This window comes from Scardinius erythrophthalmus (assembly GCF_964197995.2).
Source record: "Scardinius erythrophthalmus genome assembly, chromosome: 15".
NCBI lineage: Eukaryota > Metazoa > Chordata > Actinopteri > Cypriniformes > Leuciscidae > Scardinius > Scardinius erythrophthalmus.
The window spans coordinates 38,991,469-39,012,760 of NC_138235.1; the positions used below are offsets into that span (position 1 = coordinate 38,991,469).

At 43.5% G+C, this 21,292-nt stretch overlaps 1 protein-coding gene across 1 annotated transcript in view; it reads right to left on the minus strand.

The window, feature by feature from the left end:
* Positions 1–1,350: 1,350 nt before the first annotated feature.
* The window catches only part of LOC308703257 (uncharacterized protein), a gene marked incomplete at its 3' end in the record, with an annotated part of 44,817 nt that continues 24,875 nt past the window's right edge, over positions 1,351–21,292 (minus strand). Inside the window, exons 6-13 of the mRNA XM_081386578.1 lie at positions 19,944–20,201; positions 18,728–18,820; positions 18,513–18,651; positions 11,992–12,093; positions 8,227–8,382; positions 5,936–6,004; positions 2,021–2,047; positions 1,351–1,916 (exon numbers count right to left, since the gene is read on the minus strand). Of these exons, the coding sequence (XP_081242704.1) occupies positions 1,351–1,916; positions 2,021–2,047; positions 5,936–6,004; positions 8,227–8,382; positions 11,992–12,093; positions 18,513–18,651; positions 18,728–18,820; positions 19,944–20,201 (1,410 nt within the window). The remainder of the gene's footprint in view (positions 1,917–2,020; positions 2,048–5,935; positions 6,005–8,226; positions 8,383–11,991; positions 12,094–18,512; positions 18,652–18,727; positions 18,821–19,943; positions 20,202–21,292) is intronic.

The following is a 21,292-nucleotide window of genomic DNA, read 5'->3' on the forward strand; positions in this document are numbered from 1 at the left end:
AGCTATGCTAAAAGTGGTACCGCCAGACCCGGAGTTCGGCTGAATGGATTCCAAAATGGTAAAACTCAACTGTTTAACTCTGGGGGAGCTGTAAAATGAGCCTATTTCCAAAAAAAGTGGAGTATCCCTTTAACTCTCTGGGTCAGAGCTTTCCTGTCTACTCCAAACTTCTTGGACAGATACGACAGGTTTCTGATGGCTCCTTCTTTGTATAGATGGCATGCCTCTTTCATCTTTAGGCATACACTATAGTTTCGTCTAGCTTTTGTCATCCTAAGACTGTGAAAATAAGTTTATTAATCATTTTTTTGAAGATTCACATAGTGACAACCATCAGTTAATATTTAAATTCTGATTATGAAGTATTTACATAGACGTTCAATGTGGGTGAGCTTAAAGGGAGCACACTGTGCTTAATTGGAGCAAAAACAATTTTGAATTAATAAATATTAAATTAAATTTAAAGGAAAATATTTAGCTAAATTAATAATCTAGGTAATGTATTAAGTTTATACCAATTTTAATATGAACAACTATTATTGACAATATCTATGAAATTATGCTTTTTCTAATTGATGTCACACTGAAGCTGTGTGATTGTCATAGTAGTGCACCCTTTAAGCTCACCTAACAATAATATGAATTCTTTAAAAATTACAGCAGTTTAAAACCACAGACTATCAATAAAATGTAAAATTATAATATTATGGATTTTAAAGTACAAGCCATTAATGCCTGTGAAGTAATATATTAGTGTAGCACACAATCTTATACAGCTAGTAAGCTAGCTATGTTCGTAGCATCTGGGCTATGTTGCTAAAACTATCTTTTAGATCTAACTGTAATAATTTCCCACATCCAGGTTCCAGGTTATAATATGCAAAAGTCTAAACATGAATCTCTTAATTTTGCAATAAGAAGATGTACTTCTTCAAAATAAAGGCTTAAACATATAAAAAATGCATATTTAAGGGGCTCCTCTTCTGGTGAAAGTTTTCAGACAGCTTTCAAAATAGCCGCCAGACAGTGTGAACACATGGATACACATATCTCAGTGTGCAATGGTCTGATTGGTTTAAAATTACAGGAGGTATATAGTAACAAACACATCAATTGGTTTATACATCAAATAGGATAATACATTGCTGTTTCTTTTTATAATCTGAGCTCCAAGATGGTAGTGTGCTTAATGGGTAGCCTACTTGAGCTTAGTAGGTCTGTTTACCCTAATTGTAAGTAAAAATGTCTTGATTGTGGTTAGTGCAAATTCTTTTTTGGTTTTTATTTACATATTCTAAAAACAGCACATCCATAGTTAATCTTTTGAGATTTTATGTTATTTTGTTCGTTTCATCTCACAGGAGTGATGATCAGTGGCTTTGAGTTTTTACCTTTTTCATTACGGCCTGGGCTGAAATATGGATAGAGTTTCTCAGTGAAAGTCTGACCAGTGAAAGAGTAGATATGAGATCTGGACTCCACGTCATAAAAAGAGACCAGACCCTCCTCATAATCCACAAACACACCAACCTTCTCAGGTTTCACTCTCAGAGATAAAGAGACAGATGGACTTTTTATATTGAAAATAAAATATTGATTATCACCAGCTAAATATTGATTCTCATTCCTCAGAGCCACAGTCCAGTATCCATCGTTTGGTCTCAGTATAATCTCCTCCTTCCTGATAATGGATTCTCTGATCACTCCTAAATCCCACTCAGTCTTTCCCTTCACCTGCACCTCATAGTAAAATCTCCCTGAACTGAATCCCTGCTTTGCCAGAACAGAAAAACATTTATCAAATCTCTTTGGGTTTTCTGGGACGTTCTGCCAAATGTCTCCATGCCTGACTTGTTTTCCATCATCAGACAGGATCAGACATGGATGAGCCGTATCAGGATCCAGAGTCACATCCACTGAGAGAGATCAGACATTATCAATCAACTTCAGAACACAATCTTTTCATGTGTACATTATAAACAAAAGTACTGTGAGTGTATCTGTGTCAGTCACACTGTACCTGCAAACTTCTGCACAAACTTCAACCCTGTGGACACAGATGACAATATAATGATGAATTATTCTTAGCAGTAATTTCAGGTTAACAGTGAGTTTCTCTACTGGCAGCATCATGGAAATGTTGATCGTCCGTCAGTTTGTAAAACAAAATGCAGAATGTTATTGCAGTAAATATACGTACGATGGAGGTCTACACTCTAAAAAGTTTAACTATTATTTACTCAAATTTTTTGGTGAAACATTTTTACACAAAAAATTTAGTACATTTTAAAGCTGTGAAATTAATTAAATATACTGTATTGAGTAAATGCAAGTAAAAAAAATTAAATAAATCTGAGTAACTGCAGCTGGTACATTAACAAATAAAATTGAGTAGAAATAATGTAACATTTAAACATTTAAAAAACAATATTTATAAGTAATTTTAATTGTTTTTATTTTTGAGTAATATTAACTTTTTTATTTCCTCTAAACCTTTGTAAAATAGTATTCCATACAACCACCAGTATACATGATATTGGCCTTTATTGTCGATGAGTAACTTACAGAAATGCAGCATAGTTTACACTGTTTTAACATACAATATTGCCTACATTTAAACTCAGTTAACAAACATTTTAGAAGTAAAAATTAAACATTTAAAGTCCGCGTGAACCGGAAGTTGCAAACGACTTTTCTCCAGTGTTGTGACGTATTTCCCAGTGAAACGGAATATTGAACAGAGGGCAGGGTTTTACTCTAGCGCTCCTCCTCTCCATCTCTGCTCATAACAGACTAACGGTTTGAGGGGAGTGGTTAAGCGTTTCACAACCCAAGTCCTCAAACTTACGTCATCAGGGAAGGTCCTCCAAAGCAGAGGGGAGGGGCATTTTCAGATTTTGTTTAAAGATTACGAAGCCAAAAATTTTTTTTGTGTGGATTGACTTGCATGGATGAATTGTTCACCACAAAACGATCAATTTAGGCAAACAAAGTAAATATGGTCAATTTTGATTTCATGTGGACTTTAAACATTCAGGTAACCTAATTCAAGTGTATCCCATCTCCACCGGATCAGTGCTGGTTCTCGTGCCGGAGACGGACTCGCGCTCTGCGGGTGAACTTCGAACATCATACCGCTGTCCTGCGCGTTTCACTCACAGCCGAAAGATACTGCGAGCGACTGACTCCATAACCTGCCAATAAACAAACAATGTACAGTTCTAAAGACATTTTATCATACAAATTAATTATATTCATTATCTTTTGGAATAAAGTCGTGTGTTTTATGCAAGGCGTTTCAATCACGCGAAAAGACCGGTGCGACTCTCGTTTAGGTGTCACATATTACACCTCTGTATGTTGTTTTGCATTAAATAAAATGATTTAAAGCACAGTAATGATTTTATAGATAAAATAAAACATTCACAAACCTGAATTTCACAGAGGAAATGCACCAAATCTGCTACGCTGAGAAGAGAAGAGGAGAACTGTTGTTCTGGAGACTGGAGAGAGTTCAAACAGCCTGAGCTCACTCAACCGTTGAGTTGTTGTCATGTCAGAGGGCGGGGGAGGGGTGAATTATTTTAATTGAGTAAACTTACTCAATTTATTAAGAGTGTTAAATATATTAATATTTTTGTTTCTTGAAACAGATCAGTTTAATTCAACATTCTCAAATATTTTGATATAAATTTCACAAATATATTAAGTATATTATACAGAAATAATTGGTTAGTCAAATACTAAATTCTTTTAGTGAAAAAAACTAAAATATGACAAAATTTTAGATAAAATGAACTGTTGGATTTTTACTCAATTATTTTGGTATGTTTAACTCAAACAATCAAGTAAACGATATTCAGAGATTTTATTAAGTTAATAAAGTTAAATATTTCTGTAATATTTACTAAGCCACAGAATTATTTTTTACAGTGTATGATACAATCATAACAGAGGGTTTAAAAGCAGAAATGTCAAGTTGTATTTTTATTAAAGCTGTAATAATTATTATTCAGTGTAAAAAGAAGTGTTATTTTTGCTGTCTATATTGTCCTTGTGAAGTGAGGAAACCTTTTAGACAGTTTATTTTATAGTCAGAATTCTGGTTGTGTGTCAGTGACGGGATCTCTGTGTTCACCTCGTGTGTTTTGTTTGCTCGTGTGAGATCTTAAGTTTGTTTTGAACAGTTCTTTTGGTCTGATGTGAATTACACTTGCTGGAAACGGTATTTTATCCGGTGTTCTGCCATGAATTTCACACCACTATGGTATTATTTTGCGTTATGACATTCACGTCTGGGAATAACTGTTGGACAGACCAACAAGACGCCCTCACCTGTTGTCACTACGCCCTACTGGCGGCTCTTCATCTGTAAACCTTGAGGATTGTTATGCAATCCGGCGGCATGACAGATTGTTGAAGAGGTGAAAGAGAGGAAAAAGGTGTGAGACACTGACTCTGGAAACACTGGATCAGGTTTCCTTAGCCCATTATTACCGTCAAACGTGCGTTTGGTAATGAGCTCATGCTAAGAGCTGAACATGATTGTGAATTCAGGCCTTGTCCACACTAATACGTTTTCGTTGGAAAACATCTTTTTCTCTGTTTTTGCCTTCCGCCCACACTGAGACCGTGTTTTAAGCAATGAAAACAACGTTTTTGTAGTGTAGACTGTCAAAATGTTTAGTTATGAATGTGAGTGAGGCATATTGAACCCATATATATATTCATATTTATACCGGTATTGTGCCGTTATGTGCTATTCACTTTCACACAGTTGCTAAAATATGTTACTTTGCACACTCTTCATATCACAGTCCTGCAAAGATGACAGAAAATTCACTGTTCACATTGCTGTCCTGCGGCAAAATATGAGAGCAGTTGCGTTTTAGACCAAACATATAATGGTGAGAAGAATTGTATGATAACTTGATTGTCTTGTTCTGTCTGTATCATCTCATTGAGCTTTTATGAGGGTTTACGCATGCGCTGTAAGGTGAATTTAGTGTTCCCTTTCAGTCTGTAATGTTCAACGTAGTCGATGTGTCGACTGATTGGGATCACGCTAGGGAGCCTGTCATCTTCTATATTGCAAAAAAACAAGCCAATGGACATTGGCGTGCGTGAATCGCATCACATGCCCCGCCCCGCAGCACGGGTATAAATACGAAAGTGGATGCACGCACCAGTTGTCTTTCGCTTCGGAGCCGATCGGTCTCGATGTCTCTGAAGAGTACTGTTGTTTACAACGAGCGAGTGTGTCGTGTTCTTCTAGGAAGACTCTCTCAGTGCTGGTGGTTCTACAGCAATGAGTGCAGTGGTGGATCACGAGCTTTGAGCCCTCAAGTGCTGTTTTAACAGCATCAAATTTCTGTGTTGTTGATGGCTTGTTAGAGGGCAGAAAAGTGAGTGCTTTACTGTTTCAGTTCACTGTTCAGTGTTGCCGCGGTCATTCCCCTGTGTGCTCTGGCACTGGTAATGGGTCCCATTTCCTGAAAGAAATGCATTCGCATTTTTTCAAGATGTCATTCCACCCGTGCGTTTCTGGATGCGATCGTTCCCTGTCCCCCCAAATGGATGGTCACAATAGTTGTATCACGTGTTTGTGGAAATATAAATATAAATATATATATATATATATATATATATATATATATATATATAGAGAGAGAGAGAGAGAGAGAGAGAGAGAGAGAGAGAGAGAGAGAGAGAGAGAGATACACAGCACGTTGAAGCAGCTTTTGTGGATAGTTCATGTTCTCATTGCGAGAATATAACTATCGCCCGCTATGGCACCGTGTGGGATGGGTGATCAGAAGATCAAAGTGAGGCTTCTCTGCCGGTAACCAAACCCTGTGGGACCCTCACTCCTCTATCACATTGCAGCCGGTGGAGCCCCCCGTTGAGCGCACTGGTCCCTCTGTAATGGACCGACCAGCTGTTTTATTCGGGGCTCCTCCAGGGGGCAGGATGTCGGTTGCAGCATCGGAGGGTGAGCTGACCTCTGGAAATGATGACACAGCTGCGTTATCTCCCGCTGAGAGTGTAACGTTGCCCGAATCAGATCCAGAAACGTCAGCTATGCTGAAACAGGCCGCCGAGGCTGTTGGGCTCAAGTGGAATCATGCACCGTGTCCCGAACAGTCTCGGTTGGTTGATTGGTGTTTCGGGATGGACCGCGCTGGTTCTCAGCTCGCCACCCCAGTGCCTTTCTTTCCCGAAGTGCATAGAGAGCTTACCAGGTCGGGGACGGCACCTTTCCCTGCCAGAAACTGCCTGAATGGCTTTTCCCCCCTCACTACCCTTGACGGAGGAGCGGTGAAGGATTGCGAGGCAATCCCTCCAATGAACTGGTCTGTCGCGACACAGGTGCACTTCTCATGTCTTCTCATGGACATGACAGTGTCTTCTCATGGACATGCACGATGGTAGCCCAGGCCGTGCGCTCATAGGGGAGCTCCGCACCTCGTCCGACCTTGCCCTTTGGGACAGGAGTGTTGTTATGTGCGCGATCAGTCTGGCAATGTCCACCTTAGTGGTCCAGGAGCGCCATCGTTGGCTCAGCCTGGGTGAATTGGCGAATGCTCCAGGTTCGGTTCCTGGTCTCCCCAGCTTCCCAGGTTGGGCTAATCAGTGACGCAGTGAACAGTTCTCTGCTGCCCAAGCGCAGATGGAGGACTTCCGGCACATTCTGCCCCAGCTGTTCGCTGCTGCCTCCACCCCGCCGGTGGCAGTTCTTCTGCCTGCTTGTTGCCAAGGGCGTCCCCCTGCCGCCGCTCCAGCTCCCGCCGGGTCTCCACAGCAGCCTTCAGCCAGGCCTCAGCGTGGAACCGGCCACAGTAGGGGTGCCCAGCCCGCAAGCGACAGCGAAAGCGTTCCTGAGTGAGCCTCTCAGGGATGGAGGAGGATGCTCTTGGAGTTGGTCAGATCCACTCCCTCCCCCCGGTGAAGGGCCAGGTGGAGGCTTCGTTGTGTGTGTGTCACTGTTCCGCCGTTGGCGCCCAAAAACAGCGGAGCCGGTGGTATCCACACTTCAAAGAAAGAGCAGTTTCCTCTTTTCCTGGGTTCAAAGAGGGCCAGACTGGCGGTGTGCAAACCTGTAAAGCCTTCCACCCCTCAGCTACCTCTACCCCTATCGCCAGCTGGCAGTTGGGTGCGGTTCGAGGACCCGTTCACGCCTTCTCATGCACTCTCTGCCGCCATGAACAGACAGGTGTCAAATTACACACTCAGACCCTGCTTCAGGCCGCCTTCGGGCCTTCCGAGCTGGGACCCTGTTTTTTGCCTAGAAGTCTGTGGTATCCATGGTTCTCTTGCATTGCTCAGTTGTAGCACTACATGGTGCTCCTGGCTGATCCAGCGGTTCCCCGTACCAACAGACTCGGCTTCATTAGCTGGCATTGAGTGCATTCGAGGACCCGGTCACGCCTTCTCACACACTCTCTGCCGCTACAAAAACTAGAGACAGGTGTTAATCACTCAGACCCTGCTTCGGGCCGCCTTGGGGCCTTCCAAGCTGGGTCCCTGTTCTCTAGCCCACTGCCTCACTCTGACAGTATGTCTCTGATACCTTGGGCCCCCTGTGTTGGTCCGTTGTAGCTCTGAAAGGTGCTTCCGACCGACTCAGCTGGTTCTTGTATCATCAAACTTGGCTAATATGATTCAGTTCGTTCGGCACCCGCCCATGTGCAGTGCTATTTGTTACACATTTGTGTTCTGAATTGCATCTGCCGTGTGTGCGGTCGTCGCTTCCTACTATAGAAGGTTGCGATCGAGCCGTTCCTCCAGCCGATATGAAGATAGGCTTCCAAGTGAGGCCTGTTCTTCATTGTACTCAAACTATAGTGAGTTAGACCATCAGGAATCTGTGTGCTTGATTTGGGCCCTTTTTCAAGTCTCCGTTCAAGTTACAACACAGTACGCATTTGTCAGATGGGGAAATGTAAAGTGGGTTGAGGGATAGTATGGCTCCTTTGTAATTTGTGTGTTTGATTTCGATTGCAGTGAGATCCTGCGTGCAGTGTCTGTGTGTAAAGATATTGAGCACGAGTGATGTGTGTTTATAATGAGCATGTGTGTTTGTTGACATTGTTTTATCGGAAACCTACTGTGGCTGTGGTATGTAATGGACTACTACAGGTGGTCCCCATTGACTGAATAGCTGCCACACCTCCCAATCATCATAATCATGAACTCACAGCTCTATAAAAGGTGACTGAAACTTACCATGGGTGTGCTGTCCGGATGCTGATCTCCTTTCCCTACGCGGGTGCTCCTCAGCGGGCAATGCGGATGGTCTAGCGCTCGCTGTAGTCGCTTTTGCTGAGGACTTTTTGCTGATTCCTTCTAGGGCGGAAAGCCACCATGCCGGAGCCAGGCCGCCTGCCAGACAACTCGAGAGAGTGGGAGAAAAAGGTGTCATCCCCATCCTGGACAGGAAAGTACTTTTTCCGCACTAGTCCATGAACGAGAGTTTAAGGTCTGCTGCTGTTTTGTCTTGCATTGATTTCCGCAATCTTTCTTGTTTGGGTCGGAGGAGTTATGCTGCCGGTGGCGAAGACTTTACTTCTGGGATCCCCCACTCTGACATGTCTGCACTCGGCCACGCCTCCAGGGAACCCCTGTGCCTCGCGATCGCCACGCTCCCGGCCTGGTTTGATTTAAATGGTCAGCGTAAAGAGCCCTTTGGACAGTTGTTGTTTCGTTGTTTGGGAACAGATTTTATTCTACTGTAAAAATTGTGTTTATTCATTGTGGAAAGATCTGCCCTAGCTTTTACTGAATGAATTATAAATAAATAATTTGGTTTTAAGGTTTCTAAAATATCTGTTTGGCTCTAGTTCCTGGGATTCCATTAGTGTGTAGAGGGGTACCTCTGACACATTACTAATGCTCATCCCCGTGAATGGTCTGCAGTGTTCGACCCGAAGGACGCGTACATCAGATATCCACTCCTCCGCAAACACGCCATCCTGTTGTCTTGCGTTGAGGGGTCGAAGTCTCAGTACAAGTCCCTCCCTCGAGTGCTACATAGCCAGTTGGGTCTTCAGATCAACTGGAGAAGAGTAACTTGTCCATGGACTGAGGAGCTTTTTTCCAGTTCAGAGGTGGACTTGGTTTAACTGGAACGTGTCCGGTCGGTGCTTAGACGTGAGAAAGGGTCCCACTGAATAACCTTCAGAGGCTCCTGGGGCATATGGTAGACTCAGCCGCATATAACCGGTTTCCTCCATATGAAGACTGTTTCAGCACTGACTCCATGACCAAGTCTCTAGGTGGCCGTGGCATAGCAGCACGCTCCGTGTGTAAACAACACCTGGTATGCTGCCAAACTCTCAGCAGTGTTCAGACCTTTTGTTGTTAGCAGTTTCCTTGCTTGATGCTGCTGCTCAGCAGGATGCACTACCCAGTACAGTGACCTTTGCTCATACACTTCCCTTGCATGTCACAACTCGCCCGCCACCTCCTCCTATGGAGTCAGAAGCTTCTGAGGTCGCTTCTTCCACTTTAAATGGATACTTCTGGATTTAGCATTAAGCTTTGTATTAGTAGAAAACCTGTACTATTTTCAAATTACTGTGCTTTCCACCCTCATATCCCCTGAGACAAGAGATTTATGTATTTTTTGTCTGGAAAAAATTCTGCCATGACGCAAAAATCGTCATTTTACGTCATCTGAGGATTTTTTGGCCAGAGACTAAAGACTACAGCCAGTAGGAGGAGCTGTCCCGCATGTTTTCAACTCGCCCATAGAGGGTGGGTTCTCACTCACAGAATGTACACATAGAGTCAGCCATCTTTTTTTGGAAGCTAAGCTAGCAGGCTCTTGTTCTGTGGAGAAAGCTGAGTAGTAGGAGAAAGCTGAGTAGTAGGGGTTACCATCCTCTTTTTCCTGGACATGTCCGGCCGTCGAGATCGTCCAAAATGTCCGGGATTCGGCTTTTGCTTTCGGCAGTCGCCATTCATTGTTTACATGCACACCTTTTGTTTCAATCTAACTGAATTCATTCCGATTAGTGAATCTGAATGTAGTGTTTACATGAACGCTAAACAAGTGATCGGTTGATGTGCGTTTTAACATTGCTAAGAAAATTCCTGCTCATCCGTGAGAGATACGAGACCGGTGCTTCTCACAGGTGTCGCTCATCAGTAGGCTAATCACGCCACCAGCCTCGCGCCATTCTCCCATGGCCCTCAGTCTCGTCCTTCTCGCCACAGTAAACATAATGAATGGTAACTGTAGAACACAAAAGCCGAATCCCGGACATTTTGGGCGATCTAGAAATCCTGGGCAGACTCTTCACGGAGACTCACTAGTAGCCTTGTCTTGTTGTTTAACTGCACGCTCTCACCGGTAGGCGTGGCTTGGGAGTAGCCTCATAGAGCAGCGAAGCAAGTGCATTCTGGGAGTTGTTGTCTTTCATCCACATGAGCCAAAAATACATTTTCTGGCTTTTCTCAGTCTAGAAAGCTCTATATTCAAAAATAATTTCACATTTCTTCTACATAAATGACCCATTTTAAATACACATTCATCTTTCCAGAGGTGAAGTATCCCTATAAATTCCGGCCATGTGGCCTCACGACAGCCTGTTCCCGAAGAGAGTGGAGACTCAATCCCCAGGCGGTCCAGCTGTCCGGGATATCTTCGGGGCCGCACAGTTACATCTGTTGCTGCTCCGATCTTGTCCCCTTCCTAGTTGTTTACTCCCTTAAACACTGAGACTCTGGCTTACAGCTGACGCCGGGGCCTACGCAAAATGCGTTAATTTCTCAGTGAGCCCTCTTGCACATCACTGTGTTAAGTCAGGTAAGATTGCCCCGTTATGACCCACCTAGGACCTCGTTCCTCAGACAACCTTCGACTTCCCAGGGATGGGGCACCATTGGCACCCGCACTGAACCGGAAAAATCCAGGTTCCGTTGCGGTGGTTCAGCTATCTACCTCTAAGAGAAAGTAGATACTATCACTTCTGCGAGAGCTCTCTCTAAAAAATGAGGCTTGCTTACGATCTGAAGTAGAACCTGTTCGTTGTTGGTGTTCTTCTCACGGGAAGACCCCCAAAAGTGTTCAATCACTTCTGTGCTTCCTTCCTGCAGAAGATGGGTTGGAGCATGGCTGTTCCGCTCTACCCTCAAAATGATGTTGCCCTATATTAACGCACACCAGGATGCAGTCGAGATATAGGTTTCTGAGTAGTGCAAGGAGATGAAATCTTCCTTGCGCCCTCTCTATACATTCTTGGGACCTATCTCCAGTGCTACTGCACTCTGAGACCTCCCCTGAGCACTTCAGGCAGTTGAATTAAAAATTCTGTTTTTAATGAAACAGTTCTCCCGCTTGCTTGCTCTATCCAAGAAGGTTGGGGACCTGCACACATTTTCGGTCAACGAATCGTGCCTGGTTTCGGGCCGGCTAACTCTCACTAATATGAGACCTCGGCCTGGATATGGGCCCAAGGTTCCTACCTTTCCCTTAAAACGGTACCAGGTGGTGAGCCTGCAAGCGCTGCCCCAGAGGAGGCATGATGACACAGCCTTAGAAAACACAAACCCCTCAGCTGATGCTGCCTATCTGACTCTAAGGCTCTTGAAACATGGTGTTGCTCTAGCCAGTTCAAATTAATGTTGCCAAGACAAAGGAATTAATTATTTGCACAAAACAAGATATGATAATTGAGCCAGTTTCACTTAAAGGGATACTTCACCGTTGGAAAGATGAATGTGTATTTAAATTGGGTCATTTATGTAGTAGAAATGTGAAATTATTTTAGAAGTTGGTGCCTTCTAGACTGAGAAAAGCCAGAAAATGTATTTTTGGCTGATGTGGATGAAAGACAACAACTCCCAGAATGCACTTGCTTCGCTGCCCTATGAGGCCACTCCCAAGACACGCCTACTGGTTAAAAAGAAAAGACGCCGTTTTATCGTGAGTCTCCGTGACAAGTTAGTCCACCCCAGCTCGACTCTGCCCGGGCTGTTCCTTCTGACCTCCAAGCAGGTCTTGCTTCTCTGCTGCTCCGGCCGCCTCTTGTTCCTCCATCATCCACAACTGTTCCTCGCTGTATTGCAGCTCGTACAGGTAGCCACGAGCTTCGGACATGTCCGGCAGTGATTTCGGGATCACCCGGGGTGTCCGGGATTCGGCTTTTGCTTTCTGCAGTCGCCATTCATTATGTTTACATTATTACATTATTTGACACTGACATATACGTGCCAGCTTTGCAGGTCATGCATTCTGATTCTGATTCTGCTTCACACGGATCCCGAATGAGATGAAAACAGAGGAATTTTCTTAGCAATGCTAAAACGCACACCAACCAATCACTTGTTTAGTGTTCATGTAAACACTACATTCAAATTCACCAATCGGAATGAATTCAGTCCGATTGAAACAAAAGGTGTGCATGCAGACATGGTGAATGGCGACTGTGGAGAGCGGGGGCCGAGTCCTGGACATTTTGGGCGGGAGTCCTGGACATTTTGGGCTTTTTAAAAAAAAAAATAAGATGGCTGACACTATTTGTACATTCTGTGAGTGAGATCCCACCCTCTATGGGTGGGTTGAAAACATGCGGAACTAGTAGTAGCCTTTATTGTCACTTAGTCACAAGTACCAGCGAAATTAGCCATCAACCTGTCCATACAAACATACATACAATATGACAAGGGGGTAGACAGAACAGGAAGACAGAGCATTGATGAAAAAATACAGCATAACATGAGGAGAGGTGAGGAGAAAAAAAAGGCAACCACCAGACTATGCTCCTGTAAGGAGTACAGTTTGGGAACAGTAAAAAAAACCTCAGCAACATTAGCACATAATCAGTACACAACATGAACACACAAGACTTGCAACAGGGGAGGGGAGTGGGGGGTGGAGGTAACCCAGCACAGGCAAGCAGCCATCCGGTCCTGCAGCCATTTTCGGCGCTGGTCACAGACCCGCATGTCAGACTGGTGGTACAAAGCGTTGAAGGCGTGGGATGGGGGGTGGGGTGGGTGATTGCATATCTGTATATATGTAAGAGTTTGTGTATGTGTAGGCCTGGAGAGTCACTATGCCTGGCATCCTAATCTAGGTGCCTCAGTCCGCAGGATGTCATAGCGATACACAGCAGTTACCATGGAGTCAACCTTGATCAGGTACCAGACAGAGTCAACAATCAGCAGGTGTCAGTGTGGAGTGGGGGAAGGAACGCAAGAGCGTCTCGCTGCAGTGCTCTCACCAGAGAGAGTTGTTGTTGCAGCAGCAGCCTCGGCCAAGGCCAGTGCTGGTAGAGGGGGGCCGAAAGCAGATAAGATTAGGGTTGTTTGGTCTTGGGACGAGTAGCCGCATTCCAATTTACACAGCTCCTGGTCCATTTGGGTCTCCGAAACGATCCATTTGCCTTTGCAAAGCTGTGAGCTTCTCCGTGATGTTATCCATATTGTGGTTCATAGACACAGTATGAGTGCTGACAGCTCTGCCCACTGCTTCAATCATAACGGGCAGCCTTGTGGGGTTTTGGACAGCTGTCACCGTCTTCTTAATTCCTCGATAAACCAGGGCAATGCCTAATCCAAACAGCAGAAAACCTGTTATCATGGTTCCGAATAGGTAGATATCTTCAATGTCCTCCACGGAAAGAGCCGCCAGACACACGCCCCGCCACCTCTCCCACGCGTCCATCGTGTAGCTGGCTGCGAACGTTCCGGCAGGGCAGTCAGGTTCCCCCAAACCCAAGCTTCTCGTTGAGAAGATGGTGTCAATTGTGTTGAGAGACCAGTTGATCAAATCCATAATTTCTTAGTTTGGAGAGCAGTACCGAGAGAGTCTCTCAAAGTACAAGACAGTAGACTAGACGAGATGAGAGGAGCAAAGCAGGGGAGATAAGGGAGAGGAGGGTAAGAAAATGCGACCGCCTTCGTTGAGAGCCAAAGAGAAGAGAGCTCCTACTACTGGCTGTAGTCTCTAGCCTCTGGCCAAAAAATCCTCAGAGGACGCAAAATGACGATTTTTGTGTCATCGGAGGATTTTTTCCAGACAAAAAATACAGAAATCTCTCGTCTCAGGGGGACATGAGGGAGGCTCGTTTTACAACTCCCCCAGAGTTAAACAGTTGAGTTTTACCGTTTTCTAATCCATTCAGCCGATCTCCGGGTCTGGCGGTACCACTTTTAGCATAGCTTAGCATAATGAATTGAACCGTACAAGACCATTAGCATCTCTCTCAAAAAAATGACCAAAGAGTTTCGATATTTTTCCTATTTAAAACTTGACTCTTCTTGAAAATGATAAAACTCAACTGTTTAACTCTGGGGGAGTTGTAAAATGAGCCTATTTCCAAAAAAGTGGAGTATCCCTTTAATAAACAGACCTGCATGCGCCTTGCGGAAGAACATTGTAGCAGGAGCTACTTCTCTCTGTTTATGTCTATGACGAGTTACGTAGGTACTGGGCTCCTCCGCAGCAGTACGATCGGAACCAGTCATGAGATGCCATGCCTTTAAGTGATTTTATGATAATGTGGTGATCACCAGCACATCACAGATGCTAACAATTAATTTAACACTTTACATTTAACCTGTTAACCGTTGCCAGTGCGTCTGTGCACTGAAGCGTTTTTTTTATTATTTAGTTCAAAGTTACTATCAGATTTAATGTTATACCTTGACAAACTATACATCATTAAAAAGATATAAGACTCAAGTTTCAATATTTGACCACTATTGTATTCTGAGAAACTTATAGTGACAGTTATTTCTTAATTTGTATCAGGAGTTGAGTCGAGTTGAGGAGAAAAATGAGTCGATACCTTTAATATGAATTATGAGCGTCAGCCGCTTTCATTCATAAAAAACTCCCGTGCTGTCGTCATGACATCGCTTGACAAAACAACCTCAATTCAATTCAATTCAATTCAAATTTATTAAGCCATTTCAACTGAGTTGATAGGAATTTGTCTTGGTATGCCCACGTACAGCTTAGCTGACATAATACACTGACGTTACAACATGTTCCACACATACTTCGCAACAACAACAATATAGACGGACATAAAAGCCTCATATTGCACATGAGATGAGTTAGAAGAATGACCAGATAAAGGGTGCTTGAAAACAGAACCTCACAAAAACATTCTGGGAGTAAACTGATATAAAGCATTCGGTATCCTAGCCTCAGACCATGTTTAGGTGACGTATGGCCTGAGGATAGGTACTGTCTCTAAAGCGTGATGTTCTACTGGTAATCCTTCTATACCTCTTGCCTGATGGCATAATATTAAATAAATAATTTGCTGGGTGGGAGGAGTCAATAGTGATGTTTCTTGCCTTCTTAATGATTCTAGTATTGAAATGTGAAGCTATGGAGGGCATACTACAGCCTATGATCTTAGATGCTCTGCTCACTACTTTCTCAAGCTGTTGCTTGCCTTGACTGGTAGCATTGCCATACCAGGACAGGATAGAGAATGTTAGCACGCCTTCTATGGCGGCTCGGTAGAAGTGAGTCATGCATTTCTGGCTGACCCCAAATTTCCGTAGCTGGCGGAGGAAATAAAGTCTCTGATGGGCTTTGTTTACAATGAGACTGATGTTCAAGTCCCATGAGAGCGACTGGTGAATGGTGGTGCCCAAGAAACGGAAGGACGGGACCATCGACCATACCCATTAGAGGAAGGCTCAGAGAATTAATCTGGGTTACTCTGGGCTCAAATCTGCAGTAAAAATCATTAAGCTTCTCAGGGAGGGAGGGGTCTCAGTCTGAGACGTGATGCTTGATCTTATGGTTGGTAATTGTCTGCAGACCCTGCCAGACACCCTTAATGTCATGGACTTGGAGCTTATTTTCAAGTTTCACTCTGTATGTGGCTTTAGCTGTTTTAATAGCCTTTTTGAGTTGGTATTTCAGGAGTCTGTATAGTGCTTTATCATCACGTCTGAATGCAGCGTTTTTTTCCCTACATAAACGCCTTACATCCTTGTTAAGCCAAGGTTTGTTGTTACTGTAACTAATGACAGTTTTGATGGGAATACACACAGACTCACAAAAATTTATATAAGACATTACAGTATCAGTGAAAGTGTCAATATCATCATGCACAAAAACACTCCAGTCTGTGACATCAAAACAGTCTTGTAACATGTCTATGGCCGGGGGAGAGTACCACCTGACCCTCTTTTTCACTGGTTTAGTTGTTTTTAGTTTCTGGCGGTATTTAGGGACAAGTAATACAGTGTTGTGATCAGACTCACCAATCGGGGCTCTAATTAGAGCTTGATATGCTTCTGGAATGGAAGAGTAACACTGGTCTAAAGTTTTATCCAGCCTGGTAGGAGTATGAATCTGAGGCTTGTATCTTGGAAGAGCTTTCTTCATAGATACATGGTTAAAGTCACCCAGCAACAGGATTATAGAATCCGGGTTGGAGTTTTCCATGGCGAAGATGTGATCAGCCAGTTCCTGTGTCGCTGACGTCATCGCAGCGCTCGGTGGAATGTAAACAACACACAGTATGACGGAGGAGATTTCTCTCGGTGAGTAAAAGGGGATGCATTTAACTGTGAGATATTCCAAGTCCGGCGAACAGTTGTGTGATAGAGTTTTGGTGTACACACACCAGTTTCGGTTAATATAAATACAAACACCGCCGCCACGCTGCTTAAGGGATTCGCTGGTGCGATCTGCCCGATGAAAGGTGAAGCCATCCAGTTGTAACGCAGAGTCAGGGATATACTCGTGCAACCAAGTTTATGTCAGGCAAATGGCAGAGCAGTCTCTTAGATCCCGTTGGGAAAGAATGAGGGCAGTAAGTTCGTCCTTCTTGTTTGATAACGAGCGAACGTTGGAGAGAGTGAGGCTCGGGAGGGCAAGCCTGTGCCCCCGGTATCTTAGCCGAACCAACGCTCCTCCCCGCTTACCTCTCTTCCTCAGCCGGTGTTTTGAGTGCTTCCAAGGGAAACTAGAGAATGGATCCGGCACAAATGACTGTGAAACCGGCAAGTTGTCCCGAATGTGGATGAGTTCAGCTCTGTCATATTGAATGAGACCGTCGCAAGATTTCATAAACAAACAAAACAACAAATAGACCAAACAAACAGAGAGCAAAACCGAGTCGCCATAGTGCGGCGCCATCTCAGAACTGGGGGAACTTTTATTTTTTAAAGCTCCCTCAGGGCTTTAGCTCAAAAATGTGCAGATTTGGAGAAATATTGATATATTCTCATAGGTTTTCATCAGATTTCTATAGACAGGAATAATATTTATTGAATTTATACCCAAATGCGTTGATGTAATCATTATGAGCGCTTGATACTCATGTACTGTGTTTTCAATCCATACCAATAGCCTGAGGGCGCTATAAGCACAATAATAGTCCATATATGGAACACATGAAGAAGAGCCATGATCATGTGACATTCCAGGAAGTCCCGAACACACACAAAGCTAACAGAGATCGCTGTAACATGCAGATAAAGACGTTTTGAAGACAAAAAAAATAAATGATTGCAATGATATTTGAGTTACCTGTGTTCTTCGAGCCATGTCAGGTATTTTCATAATAATAGATTATATTTATAATGTAATGCTAATCGATATAGACTTTATCATTGTGCAGAATACTATAAAATAATATATTTTCTGTCTGATTTTTTTTTATCTGAAGCATAATTAGATCACAGAAGATTATTTAAAACACTCGACTTGCGTTATAAAGTAAGTTTGGAGCACAAACATGGTTTTAATCTCATAAATTGTCGTGTATTGATGGTGTGCTAAGCTAACATGCTAGCTAGCTCTAGGTGCACATGCCACCTAGCAGTTATTCTTTTATGATTTTTTCTAAATAGGAATGCTTACTGAAATGTTTCTTTAGTCAAGAAGGGCATTTGATACAGTTTCAAATGTGAAGTGAGAACTTTGATAAAAGAAATTAGGGATTGAAACCCTATGAATAGCCTGTGAATAGCCAGTCGTTAGTAATTATAATGCAGACAAAAGAAATGCATATTTAGAGCCGTTTGCACCACAAAACAATAGAGACAATAGACTGGATAGATGGTTAGAAGATGACTAAACATCAGTAGCATTTTAGAATCTAATCAAAATAAACATGATCTTGAAAAACATTGAACTAAATACAGAGTTTTAGACTTATCTTAAGATTTTAAATATATCATGGTCAGACATGTGGCTTTAGCTGCAGTGCATTTCTAGATTGATACAGTGCCAACTTCAATTTAATTTTCATGAAGATGTTTCATAAAAATAAATTTCTAATAACTTTACAAAACTTTTAAGCTATTTACATCTATTTTTTTTCAGTATGACAATAATTAATTCTACATTTACAATAAACTGCCAGCTGTCAGCTTTCAAATGAGATCATACTTGTGATTTTAGTACCAAGGGTTCATGAACTGTATCTGTTTCAGTTTGGGTATGTCATTTCTGGGAATTTTTCAAAAGTGGCTGCAGGTTAACAGGTAAAAAAAAAAAAAAAAAACTATATTTGATTTTCACATACCAGTTTGAGTGAGTTTTTCTATAAGCTGTTTCTTCAGTTCAGTCAGAGCTATTTTCAGCACGTACACGTCCACATCAGAGTCACTATCGATCTCAATCCAGTTCTTGCTGTGTGAAAGGCTGTACAGGGATGAGTACATCTACAGCAGGAGAAAGAAGATTATTCAAAATTAATTATATTCCACATTATCACTGATGAGACAAATGTTCACAGACCTGTAGGAGGTGGAGCTCTTTAATGAGATCTTCGGCCTGTTTCTCTGATGCTTTCTGTTGATCCTCCATCTTCAGCAGCTCAGACTGACATCTCTAAATGGAGTGGATCAGATCAGTGAAGAACTCAGTATAAACCAAGCTTGACACTGCTTTTCTCTTGTTTTGTCATGGTGAGTGTGTGGTTCCTTTTCAGTCGGTCACTCCCGACGTCACGTTAGTGACGGACGAATAGGAATCTCGTTAGAGAGACCAATCTACTTTGAGTGTAACTAAACGACCCAATGCACATCGGCATTGCATATAATGAGCAGCTGGTGCATCGCATCTTAAGGTTTTCGCTGAGGAGCCGAGCCGATGACCTGGCTGCCCCAGCAGGGCACAGCAGATGTGGCGACGGGACGTTATGTCTCCATTCCCTCCTTCAGGGAACGAGGGTTACACATGTAACCGAGACGTTCCCTTTCAGTCTGTCACTCACTGACTGACGAATAGGAATCCCCTACCAAAGCCCCACAGCTGCTGACCCCATCCAGCACCCTGTGTAAACCTCCTACTCCCTCTTACCTGATGGGACAGGGCTTACATAGAGAAGTACGATGTGATTGTCAACCAGTGGGTGCCGTGCTGCCTTGCCCATCTCGGGACTCGTGAAGCCAGTGCTGAAACGGTCTCATATGAAGCAAGCCAAGTTGCGTGACAGCCACTGCGGCCGCCATAAGCCCCAGGAGCCTCTGAAAGAATTTCAGTGGGACCGCCGTCCTGCCTTTGAACGTATTCAAGCAGTTCAGAACTGACAGAGCATGTTCCTCTGTGAGGCGTGCTGCCTGTTTGACCGAATACAACTACAAAAAGAGATCCTCCAGGGACCCGGCCGGGGGGGTGCGGGGATGGGTAAAACTAACCTGTCTCACGACGGTCTAAACCCTGCTCACGTTCCCTATTAGTGGGTGAACAATCAAACGCTTGGTGAATTCTACTTCACAATAAAGGAAAAGCTGACATCTAAGGATTTTGGGCTCTATTTTCGAGGTGGCCCGCAGGGTCTGAGTGTGCTGTGCAACACTTACCTGGTTCTACGGTTGGGCAGAGGGTGCGTGAGAAGCTCCGCTACTTATGTGGGGAATAGCCATCATCTCTGGATCTGACTCAGGCAATGCTAAGGTTCCCGAAGGAGGCAACATAGCCGAATCGTCATCTCCAAAGAAGTCTGGCTCACCCTCCGATGCAGCGATCGACAGGAAGACGTCTGAGAAGGATTAGATCGAGGCAGAGAAACGGGGACCCTGCCTCTTTGGAGGTATTGTAGTCTCGACTGCAACTCCGCGATGGTCATCTTCCCGCAATGGGAGCATGACTCATCCACCATGAACGCTATTTCAGCGTGTTTGAAGCCCAGACACGTGATACAGCGATCGTGACCATCCCTCGGTGTCAGGTAACGACGGCATCCAGAAACACACTGGTTTAATGTCATCTTTAAAAAGACGCAAGCTCAAACCTGTGTAAGCTCTTTTAGAGAGTACTCTCTCAGTGATGAAGCACGCAGGGGAACAGCCACAGCGACTCAGAGAGGGAATAGTGCAGTTTGTCATGTGCTTCACTGTTTGAAGGCGCCCTCTCACACAGCGCACCCGACCAGCTGTGAAAACATCCTTTTTGCTCAGTGAACTGGCAAAAAAACAAAGGAAATCAGCCCCGCTGCAGCACCGTAGAGAGCAGACATAAACCGCTCGGCTCCGAAGCAATAAGCTTAAGATGCGATGCATTTTATGCACGTGCTGCGATGCAGCGCAGCTGATAGCAATTAGGGCTGCACGTTTTCAAGTTTTTCATTAACCGTTAACCGAGGCCCTTAGCGGTTAATACTCGGTTAACCATAGTGTGCGCGCCGCAACCCCGAGATACAGACACACGAGAAAGGGGTAGTTCATTTTTAACACCTTTAATAACTGGTTGGACCACATTTGAAATGAAATTAATTTATAGAAATAAAACGCAGTGGTAAGGACAGAGCAGTTAAAGTAGGTCACTGACTTTTGCGTTCGCGGCCTGTGAACAAGGCCCTAGAATTTAATGCAGTCATATTATAGCACACTTTTTTTTAGAAACTTTGTGCAAAGAAACAGTCAAATAAATGCGTACAACAACAACATTTATCTACACCCATTTTTAACAGTAACAAGGTGAGTTTTGTGCCTATAGCTTACACTGCAACAAAGGGCAAATTAAAATTAAAATTAAAATTAAAACACAAGAGCATAGACCAACATTTTTCTTTTTTTAAATAAAAATCCCAAAAAATAAAATGACCAAATATGCTTGTCTGCATTTTCAGGGAATAAATTACCCAAATTAGGCACCAAATTAAATCAGGCTGCTCTACAGAAATCCTTGTATTCGAATTGCTTAGTTTTTATTAAGAAATATTTACATGTCAACGTGATCGGGAGTGAGACTGGTGCGCAGTCTATTTACTGTAAGTCCAGCTGCCGAAAACACCCTCTCTGAAGGTACAGATGTGCCAGGTATGCACAAATACTGTTTAGCAAGGTTGGCCAATCTGGG